Below are 12,313 nucleotides of genomic sequence, written 5' to 3' on the forward strand. Positions count from 1 at the left end.
GGCTCCACCTGTAATGGAAGTCTCACAATCATCTTTTCTTCTCTTGTGTCTTCACGCTTCATACAAATCAATCCCCAATCTTCAAAACTTAAACTCGAACTCTTCTCTTGAATCGAGCTCCTCTAACCTTACTTCTTCCCATGTCTCAAACCAAGCTCTTTCTATATCTCGAACTATCAACTCTTTCACGTCTCGAACCTTCGACTCTTTCCACACCTTGAATCTTCAACTCTTCTCACATTTCGAACCTTCAGCTCTGATACCACTTGTTGGAGATCACCACAGCTCTGATACCATTTGTTGGGCTAAAAGCCTCCAATCTAATCACATCAGCGGAAGCAAAATCAAATAATAAATCAAACACACAAGAGACAATAATTTGACGTGGTTTGGTCCAATTGACCTACATCCACGGATGAGAAACAAGATCCACTAGTTGTAGAGAATTACAAACTTACATCAAATCATCAACCTCACTCAATAATCAATACTCATAAGACACTCTCAATCTCCTCTAGTCCTATGAAGTATTCTCTACCCAAACAAACACAAACCCAAACCCTTGTGCACTCTTTCAACATAATCAAACACATACCCATATGTTCCCATACATCATAACTATGCGGACCTTCTCAATCTCCTCTAGTCCACTCACAAACAAACATACACACCCATAAGATGTAAAGCCCCAATACTCCTATGGGGTGTCTATCCCACAAAACCCTACAACTCTCTTACATCTTTTTCTCATACCTAACCCTGTAGAGACTTCACCTATTTATAACCATACAAACTTGCCCATTAAGAATCCCTCTCCTCTTAGAATTCTTCTCCTGTAAGTCAAACTTGCCTATTAAGAATCCCTTTCCTTTTAGAATTCTTCTCTTACAAGTCAAACTTACCTATTAAGAATCCTCTTTCTCTTAGAATTCTTCTTTTACAAGTCTTCTTGTCCATCAAGCAATATCTGACAAATCCTAAACAAATCTCTAACAAATCTCAAACAAATCTCTTATGGGATTTGAGTCAATATTCCCAACATAATCTTCAAAAATTTTTATGAGGAGATTATTAAAAGTTTTTTTTGTTAGAAATACCTTGAATAACCTCAATTAAATTTTTTGTAAGGGATTATTCAAAGAAATTTTTGGTTTTGGATTATTCAAGATGCTTTTTGTTAAAAATATCTTGAATAATCTACTTTAATTAAAAATTGAATTATTTAAGTTACTATCGTATATGCCAAAGAGATTATAGTAATTATTCAGGATTTAATATATGAAAATTCTCCTAACCAAAAAAGTGAATCTGAACATGAGATATCCTGAAAATTAAAAAAAAATCTTAGGTATCGTATTTTTTCGGAGATCACATTTTTTTTCAGAATCTACAATTTCGCAAACCAAACACCCCTATATGTTGTCTAAACATGTTGTAAGAGAATTGTCTAAGTTTGAGAATTCAATCATAAATTTACACAATTATAATCAAAAATGAAAAATCTTCTAATTAATTGCTCATGGATGTTAAATGTAACATATCAAAGGAAAATATTTAGATGAAATTCATGAAATTTTTTTATTAAAAATGATTAAACAGAAATAAAAATAAAAAAATTGATAGATAGAAAAGTTTTTATACATAAATCAAGTGTACAAAATTTGAAAAAAAATAAAATATATTTTTTAGATAAATATTTTTAATAAAAATATTAACAAAATTTTTACCATTAGATATGTATTGATCAAATTTGAATTATAAATAATATTTTTAATATTTTTTTACATATTCTCATGTTTATATTGAATTATATTAATCTATTAGTTTAAAATTTTTATTAAATTATTTTTTTAAAAATTCATAAATTTTACCTTAAAAACTTAATGTAAGTTTTGTCCCATATCAAATAACGAAAATTAACAGTATTCAGTTTTCCTTGAAACTTTGGTTTCTATCGAGAGAGAGAATTGGAAACCAAGCCATAAATCATGCCTTAAATACAACTAATATAAGTTAATAACCGGAGCCATTGCACAACTACAAATATAACATGTATTCACTTCCATTTTTTAGTAAAATTTAATGGATAATCAAATAATAATGGCAATGGCATTTACAATTATGTGGCAAGGGATTCATCCATGTGCCAAAGCTGTCATAACAATTGTTTGTTTTGTAATTAAAATTTAAAATAGAGGAGGCGGAAATTACAAAAGCATATATATAGAGGAAGGATCAACTTAATCATTGATTTTAATAGATTTAAGAGACAAAATTAAACTATTTTTTTTATTTGTCTCTTTTTATCTCTTGAATTTATAAAAAATAATGATAAAAAAAATGTAAAATGAAAAAGTTTTGAATGATGGTTTTTAGAGTCTTAGGATTTTTTGCTATTTTAAGATTTAGTAGTTTATTTGCCTTTCTCATCTCTAGATCTATTAAAATTAATGATAAAAAAATATAAAACTAAAAAAAATTTTACATCATGTAAGTAGATCCTTCTTACATACATACATACATATATATATATATATATGTATATATATATATATATAAAGTTTCACAATAAATTGATCAACTTATACAATACAAAAAATTTTTAGTTTTACACATTTTTTTAATATTTAATTTTAATAGATCCAATGGATGAGAGAGATAAGTAAAAATAGTTTAATCTTATTTTTGGATTTATTAAAATCAAAAGTTAAAAATATGTGTAATACCGAAAATATATATATTTAAATTATGTAAATATATATATATATATGGGCATTTGGATAATAGGCTAACAGCAGGAAGAGAACATGCTACAATGTATGCCTTCCAAATCAGATTGAGTGGCATTGCTGGAAATTTCATTAGAAAATGAAAATTTCCTTAGTCTATATATTTTAGTCAGGATTGCATGTTTAAAACCATGCAATTTTACACCTTTAATGGAACTGGATGTTTAGAATCATTTCCTTTTCATTCTTTTTTTTATTTGCAATTACCTGACAATTGGTTAATGATATATGTTCAAAAGCAAATAAAATTATGAATGGCCCCACTTAAAATATTTATGCTAGCTAGCTTGCATAGTTTTTCCTGAAGGTATTTGTGGAAACCAAGGCAAAGAAAGTTGAGAATGTCGTCTAGATCGGATCGGCGGCGGTGATAGATGCATGCTTCCTTGTCCCTAAGATTCGTCTTGGTGATCAAGTTTTCATGTGTACTCTTTTATCAGAACATGTTCGAACATGATCTTTAGATACTTAATTCCTTAAGAAAACAATCATCATTTAGATGGAAAATGAGTTTCATGAATGTCAGAAGAAACCGCCTTATCCCAACATCAGGATCTAAAATGTCTTGACTTTTGTTTACACATATACTGACAAGCTACAATCTTCTGGCGCATAAATTCCTTCATAGTTTATTCTTAGGCTTCCTGTCTCGAAACATGGGCTAACCACCATGAGACGGCCGTGAAGGCTGGAAGTTCTATAAACGTGGAATGCCAATGTTGATTGAGCTGGATAGAGGAGATGAAGGACCCCAATTTATGTTATCTATGCATTGAATTTGGAAAGTGGGGGAGGAATAATCCAGGGTGTTTTCATGGTATTGTGGGTGATGACAGGTGGTGGTCTAGAGGGGGGTCTGGGTTGGGTGGTGGTGTGGAATCATGTGGTTGCATGTGCATCTAGTTGGAGAACATGCCCAAAGCAAGAAGCAACACCCCTTACGTACACTTGGCTATTTCTATTCATTCATCATATTCCCTTGGAAGCCTTCCATGAAATTGTACCCGTCCCCACCCTTTTCTGCTGTCATTAAATTATTTGAATTATCCTTATTGGCCATCAATCCAGTATCACCCCCCCCCCCCCCCCAAAAAAAAAAAAAAAACCATATAAAAGCTGTCAATCTTGCCGTTTGTGTTGTACATGTTCTTTGTCTTGGCAACAAATTAAAGGTTTGAAAGGTGTGCTTCCAAGTTTCTTGAGACGCAAAGAATTGATTTGAATCATGGGAATTTCACCACTTCCCCTCCCTTCATTTGATTCGAATGGTATCCAAGGCAATGAGGAAATGTCCGAGTCCAATGGTTCCTTGTGGAGCAAACTTTTGGAAGCACCGCCCAAGAGAAGGTTGAAAGCAAAGAAGCAGAGATCAGTCGCAAGGAAAAAAGTAAGGCGTGTTAGGTGCAGAAGGCCCAGAAGTATTGTGATGAAGAGGAGGGCACATTCAGAAGGTTCCAGAAGGCCCATGAACCATATTGAACAAAAGGTTAAAACCCTAAAGAAGCTAATTCCAAACAACGACTCCATGAGCTTGGATGGGCTTTTCAGGGAGACAGCTGAATATATTTTGTCATTGCAAATGAGGGTCAAAGTCATGCAGATTATGGTTAAGGTTTTGACAGGTTCCGATGAGTGAATAGATGATATTCATTTGTAAAGGCTGATATATTATCATATTCTTTTTTTTTTTTTCATGTTGTTTCATAGCCATAGGTGTTTGTTTTATTACAAGCCCAGTTATGTGGATTCATGACTTCATGTCCTTAAGATTTAACTGTAGCTTTGGTCGTTCTATTTGTGTGAAAATGACCTTGAAATGAACACCTGAATTTTCCATTTGATCCATTTGTGTCTTCCCCCACATAACTAAAACAAAACAAAATTTATTCACCTTTTGCTAACCAACTTAATTTTGTTGTACCTTATATTTAGGTTAAGGGAAAATTCAAACTCAATTGCCCTGCTCATGAGAAAACCAGAAACTAGAAATATGGAGACAGTGTGAGAGGGGTACTACAAATGCATTCTTACAGTTTGCAAGTTTTTGCCAACAGTCCATGTATTTTATTCGTAAAGAGCTGAACTCTTAATTTTATTGATAGTGATCAAATATTAATAATCTTAAATATATTAAAAAATATATTACAAATGTTAGCAGTCTCAAATATAAATATATATATATATATACAATAAATGTTAATAATGTGATATGTATCAAACAGTAAACAATGAAAAATAAGAGTTTATTAAGGATAACTCAATTTTGGAATTTTATTAAAATTAACTTAAATTACATCAAACTATACGTCTGCATTTCTATACTTCACTTTCTCGAAAGATAAAAAAATAAATAAATAAAAGATTACTCTTACTCTATCACAATGGCTCCTTTTGATTAATATTTTTATTACTTGTTTTTTTTTTATTTTTTAGTAGAAAGTATAAAGCAAAAAAGGAGAACAGAGAAAACTAAAAACAAAGAGAGCATAAACTTATAATTCTTTTTATTATAATATTACAATTATCTAATTATATTATAAAAATTATATAAAAATTTAATACTTACAAGTATAAGTTTTATATAAAATTTTGATAAATCTTACATAATTTTTAATTGTGATTAATTAACTATATTAAAAAACACTATTCAAATGGAATTTCATATCTTTCATTGGCAAAAAAAAAAAATCAAATAGAATTTAAAATAGAAACAAAATATAATATAATCTTAAAAATAACGATATTCAAATTGATAATCTTAAAAGAATACAATATCAATTAAATAATAATTTCATAAAATAAAGGTAATAACTAAAGCCTACGAATTCATGATATAATAATTTCTATCAATGTTGTCAAAATCAAATGAAAGGATCAAACCGAAATTTAATAGATATTCGATGATTTTTTTTATAAATTTTATAATTATAAAAAATTATAATTATAATAAAGTGTTACGTTTATATATAATAAATTATTAATTAATTAATTAAAATATAATTAAACAAAATAAATACAAAATTGATTCAAACTTATATATATAATAAAATTTAAATTTAAAATCTCTTCCGTATCTCTTAAAATCAAAATGATAGCAAATTGATCAATTATGTTGTGAGGACTAATCCAAACCTGAGCGGAATGACTGGTATTGATTATTTATTTTAATATTAAGTCTTTTAAAAAATTTAAACTTTTTGAATCTTTGACCTCTTAAACCTTCACTAATTACCTTATTATTGAACCAACTCGATGGAGTTTTTTTCTGCACAAGTGTACATTCAAATTTTTATTCTTAAATAAAGGCACTTCTGATCTTTTTTTCTTTAAATTGAGTACTAAAAGCCATGTCAACCATATATCATCATCTACTTTGTCTACGTGGAAATTGATTTAATTTTTTATTTTTTCTTTTTTCTTTTTATTTTCTTACTTTTCCTTGTCTTTTCTTTCACCACTTCTATGTACCATTATTGGTTAATCTTTTGTTACAATATAAAATAATTTAAAACGATTCCCTCATTGCTAATAAATTTTCACCCACATCCAAGGTCTAGTATTATCATTTGAAATTTTTCCTTGAAAGACTAGTCGAGTAGACTTCTATTCTTCTCAAACTTGCATCGAGAGCATCAATGTTGAGAAAGAAATTCAAGAGAGAAAACAAACAAGTTGAAGATTCCAGACGAAATGTTTCAAAGAGTTGCTGTATATGTGTGGGTTCATTTTTGTTTTAATTGTCATAGTCATTAAGTACTCTAACAAATACTTTTTGTAGGAACTTAGGTATAAGCCACTAATTGTTGGCTATGCTCTTTTTTTTTTCCTACTTTTTGTTGTTATTTCTTCTAGCAGACTTGCTCTACTTCTTTGGATTTTTACAATTATCCAAAAAGGAAAGTGACTTTAATGCAATCTTTTTGTTCCATTGTTAACATGAATTCTATAATAATATATTTGATATTTTATTGGTTGTTGATAGTTTCTCCTTAAAGCAACGGTGACCCTGTTGGATATAAAAAGATAAAGTTATACATGAGTGGAATTTGTGTAAAAACTTAGATTTCAATAGAACTTGATTTCGCAAAATACTTGAATTTGGATAAATTTTGTGAAGAAATGGGTTTGGTGTTTGATAGAATACCATAAAAAGAGATGTAAGTCAAAAACCTGAAATATGATAATTATTCCATGGCCGAAAAGAAGAGATTCTGAGGGAACTATATAATTTTTCTGGTCTTTTACTTAAAGATGTCATCTGTCATGAACAATGATGCCAATTGATTAGTGGGGCAAGCCAAGAAAACAAATAAGTTGTTTATGGAAAATAGGAAAAGACAGAAGTGAGGTTGATAAAGTAATTTACGGATTCTTGCAACCTGGTAATTTGGGGCTCTCCTCTAGCATTATCACACTAGCATCAGTTAATTTTTTCTGCAACGTTGTTCACATGGAGGAGAAGAAAAGCATTACAAGAGAATGAAAAATATTAAAAAAAAAAAAACAAAACAAAACGATAAAAATGATGAATTTCATTAGCAATTTGACCACCTAGACAATGACATAGACTTAAAAAACCTTATTTATTAAAAAAAATTAAAAATACTTAATTTTGAGAATTAAGATTATAATGTATCCTATGCAATTCTATGTTTTTTATATATGTTCACTTCATTTAATAAATATTTAATATCAAAATTATATAATCAATAAAATCGAATTGATGGATGAAATCCAGTTGAGTTGAGAATCGAAACTTTAATCATCCTATTACTAAAACATTAATTTCTAACTATACCTTAAATTAACCTTTTTGTTGGGTTCCAAAATAAGTTGTGACGAAAAAATTAATGAGAGGGGTGGGATCGAAGTGGCCAACCGTGTGGCATTGATCAACCAAAAAGGGGCACTCCATCCCTCGCACGCACAACAAGTCTTTGACCACTTTACGTCTACTTGCTGCCCTTTGCCCTATTCATCAGTCAACACGTGACATTCTTAATTAAAATTTTCAACTAAACATTCTTGGTTATTGTCACAACTACACTTTGGAAAGGGCCACATTTTTTTAGATTTTAGAGTTATGGGCCTTCTAATTACTCGTATCTTTGTCAGTCTTAAATTAATGGAGCTTAAATTTATGATCATATATACAGAGAGTACAACACTGACTACCCCTGAAGAGAGGACAGGTTCCACAAATCCCCAGAGCATCCAATGACAAACCTTTTATAAATATATATATATATATTTAATTACTGATCTTTCCAATATAGTACTATACTAACTATAAGAAAGATTAATTTAGACAAATTACTATTTCTAGTATTAAGTAACAAAAAACTTAAACCTATTTCCTCTTTAATTAAAAAAAAATGTTATTGTAGAATGTTTTCTAAGAAAAATCATGGCTAACACTGTATGTGTTGGGATTTGCCTTGAATCTCAGAATCCCACATCGAAAGTTAAGTAAGTTTGAATTTGTCTTGTATCCCACATCGGGAGTTTAGTAAAGGTATAAAGGGTTTCACCCTTATAAATAAGATGTTTTGGTTTTAGTTTAGTAACCCCAAAGAGTTAGACACCAAGAGAATAGCTAAGTGAGTAGGCTATTAAAGGGTGTAATTGGGTTTTGGGTTAAGTTTTGAGTAAGGAGTTTTAGGAGACTTTTCTCATTCTAAAAGTCTCACAATTGTAAAGATTTATTTGATAGTGGATTAGATTTGGAGTAGGCCATTTTGAGTTAGGCTGAACCAAATATATTTGTGTTTTTTTATTCTTAATTTGAGCTTGTTATTTTGTGTGTGGTTGCTGCGCGTGGGTGTTGTTTTTTCTCAACAAGTGGTATCAGAGCGAGGTTCGAGGTTCGTGGGTCCAAGAGATCGTGAAGCAGTGTTTGAAGATGTCTGAAGAAGGTATGTCTGGTATGTCTATGCCTAAGTTTGAGATTCCGTTATTTGATGGAAAGAGTAATTTTATGTTATGGCAAAGTACGATTCAAGATCTGTTAGTACAACAAGGGTTGGATCAGGCATTAGAGAGTAGTAAGCCTGAGGGAATGTCTGATGCTAATTGGAATAGGATTCAGAAGAAGGCTGTTAGTACTATTAGATTGGCATTAGCTCCAGAAGTAAAGTACAGTGTGTTGACTGAGAGTACTCCGAAGAGTTTGTGGGATAAGCTTGAAGGTATTTATGCTTCGAAGTCGTTGACTAATAGATTATGTTTGAAGATGGATCTGTATTCTTTGAAGATGGAAGAAGGTATGAGTCTTCACAATCACCTGAATGAGTTTAATAGATTGGTTTCTCAATTGCTAGCGATTTCTGTTGATGAGTTAAAAGATGAAGAGAAGGCTTTAATTTTGCTGGCATCTTTGCCCAAGTCTTATAGGCCTTTAGTTCAGACTGTGTTGGTAGGTAGGTCTACTTTAAAGTTGGATGATGTGACTGCTTTATTGCGTGAGAATGAAAGGTTTATGGGAGCTCAGAACTCATCACCTGGGGGGAGTACACTAGCTGTAGAGGGTTTTGATCGAGGGAGGACTCAAAAGAGGATTGATGGATCAAGATGGAGATCTAAGTCAAGAGACAGAGATTACAATGATGTAGATTGTTATTATTGTGGTAAGAAGGGACATATCCAAGTGCGCTGCAGGAAGCTGAGAAGGGATATGGCTGCTTTCAAAAGGGCGAATGATGAGAAGAAATCAGATGAAGAAAAGAGTGATACTGCTGCTGTCGTGTCTGATGATGATGATGTTGTTTTGACAACTTGTGTGGATGAGACCCAGACTTTGAAAAGTGATAAAGGTTGGGTTTTAGATTCAGCTGCTACAGTTCATGTTTGTAATGATAAGAGCTGCTTTGTGGAGTTGGATGAGAATGAAAAGTATGGAGATATTGTGGTTGCTAACAAAGAAAAGGTGCAGATTCAAGGCATTGGGAGTGTTCGCCTTAGATCTCACAATGGTGTTATTAGGACACTTCGTCATGTAAGGTATGTACCAAATTGTCACTACAATTTGATTGCTTTAGGTGAGTTATCTTCTCGGGGATACACATTTTATGGTAGTAATGATTGGTTGAAAGTGTATAAGAATGATAGTGTGATTTTACAAGGGAATATGGTCAATCACTTGTACATGTTTGATGGAGGCTCAGTTGCTGGAATGCCTGTGATGAAAGAAAAGAAGAAAGGTAAGCATGTTAGCTTTGCAGATACTGTTGAAGTGTTTGGAGATTCAAGTCAAGGGAGGATTTGTTGGGATTTGCCTTGAATCTCAGAATCCCACATCGAAAGTTAAGTAAGTTTGAATTTGTCTTGTATCCCACATCGGGAGTTTAGTAAAGGTATAAAGGGTTTCACCCTTATAAATAAGATGTTTTGGTTTTAGTTTAGTAACCCCAAAGAGTTAGACACCAAGAGAATAGCTAAGTGAGTAGGCTATTAAAGGGTGTAATTGGGTTTTGGGTTAAGTTTTGAGTAAGGAGTTTTAGGAGACTTTTCTCATTCTAAAAGTCTCACAATTGTAAAGATTTATTTGATAGTGGATTAGATTTGGAGTAGGCCATTTTGAGTTAGGCTGAACCAAATATATTTGTGTTTTTTTTATTCTTAATTTGAGCTTGTTATTTTGTGTGTGGTTGCTGCGCGTGGGTGTTGTTTTTTCTCAACAGTATGTTCTTTGAAATTTTTGAAAAGATGATTATAGTATGATTTAAATCAAAAGCGTAAAATTTTAAATCATGATCGAAGAGTTAAGATAAACTAGGGGTGAAAAAAATCAAAATTAAATTTAAAATTGTAGTATTTGGATTTTTTTTATTTGGTTTGATTTAATTAAATTTGAATGTTTTGATTTAATTTGATTTGATTTTCGGATTGAAAAGTACAAAATTGAAAATATTCTAATCAAATTATATATTTTTATTAATTTTTATATTTTTTAAATTTTTTAAAAATAAAATAATTGTTTTATACCTAAATTTATTTAATGTATTTAAAATAAAATAAAAATAATTAAAAATAATTAATTTTTAAAAAATTAATAAACCGACATACAATCGGAGATAGAGATAAAAAATAATTTCGTACTTGATAAATTTAACTCCTCCTAATTGGATAAAATAGAATTTCTGTTTTTAATTCGAAGTCAAATTAGAGGCGGGATGGGTACTCTTTTAAAAGGCTAGGGTTCAGCTAGAGGTGAATTTTGGGGTACTCTAGCCCAACCCACCAACGTGTACATATAAAAAATAAATATTTTTATTATTTATTTAATTTTATAATTATTATATATTAACAAATTATTATTTAATATTTTAATTTAATATATGAATTTAATAAAAATATTATATTTTTATATAATGAGAATGTAATTTACATTAAAAGTAATATTTTTATAAATATTTTATTAAATTAATTTTAGATTAAACACAAATTATTTATTTACCCATCTAATCAAAATCGAATATCAAAAATAATAATTCAATATTAAATCAGGCTAAAATTAAATAAAATAAATTTAAAAATAAAAATAAAAACCCATCTCATCCTAACCCGTTACCCTATTCAAAGGACTTATAAGATAAAGATAATCGGGGGACGTTGGAATTGTTGTTCTACTGTTTTAACCCTCAAGCGAGTCTTTACTCAAAAGATTAACACACAGTCCAAATAAATGAATGAAGAGAATAATGGGAGAATACCCCTGGCTCCTATAGATGCTGGTATCTTTATATAGCATGCATATAGAGTAGCAAGATTATTGAAATGCCCTTGAGGTAATTTATCGGCATTACATAACATATCTGTCTCATTCTCATACTGCAAAGAAAACCATGATTTGATGAGTAATTACTCTATTACTGGCTTATCTCAGACTGGTGCCTTCTTTGACTACCAGAGTTATAAGATAAGAGTGATCTAAAACCAACAAATTACACGTTTCAGTGTGCATTCGTACAGAAAATAATGCTTATCTATAAACTTTTTGTTTCTTATTTTCATATCATTAATTTATGAGTAATCAAATTAACTATATATCTCAAAGTTGAGCAAAATAACATTATCCAAAACACACCATAACAGACGTCTGTCTAGTTTTTAATTGAAAATGTTCTTCCTGCGAGCGCTGGGACATAATTTCTACGCTGTAGATCAGTTTAACACATATTGCCAATACCAAACGAAATTAATGCTTACTTAGAGAACTGAAACAGGGTCTGGCAGGTTTCCTGAAAATTGAAAACAACACAACTGGGCTGGTCCTGTAACATGGAGATATGACTTACTTCGATATTGTGTCTGATCTGATTACAAGAAGACTAGAAATCTGTCTTGAATTGAATAGGTCAACACAGATAAAAACCCTCAGTATTCTTTGACAACAACAATACGAGGTTGAACTGTGCCCAAATCCAAATCGGCACCAAAGAAGAGCTGGAGACGTGAGGTATGTGGCAAGCATCTGGTGGTCCACTTGTCGAAACCCCCAATGTTCATCATCAAGGCTTATTGCA

General features: G+C 30.7%; 1 protein-coding gene across 1 annotated transcript; it reads left to right on the plus strand.

Annotated features, from left to right (window-relative positions):
* The first annotated feature begins 3,927 nt into the window (after positions 1 to 3,927).
* LOC111317456 (transcription factor UPBEAT1-like) lies at positions 3,928 to 4,784 on the plus strand. Its single transcript, XM_022919878.2, has one exon. The coding sequence runs from the start codon at positions 4,015 to 4,017 to the stop codon at positions 4,423 to 4,425; it is 411 nt and encodes a 136-aa protein (XP_022775613.2). The 5' UTR covers positions 3,928 to 4,014; the 3' UTR covers positions 4,426 to 4,784.
* Positions 4,785 to 12,313: the final 7,529 nt, after the last annotated feature.

The sequence above is a fragment of the Durio zibethinus genome, chromosome 2, assembly GCF_047325235.1.
Source record: "Durio zibethinus cultivar Kanyao isolate XHJ-2024 chromosome 2, ASM4732523v1, whole genome shotgun sequence".
Taxonomy (NCBI): Eukaryota; Viridiplantae; Streptophyta; class Magnoliopsida; order Malvales; family Malvaceae; genus Durio; species Durio zibethinus.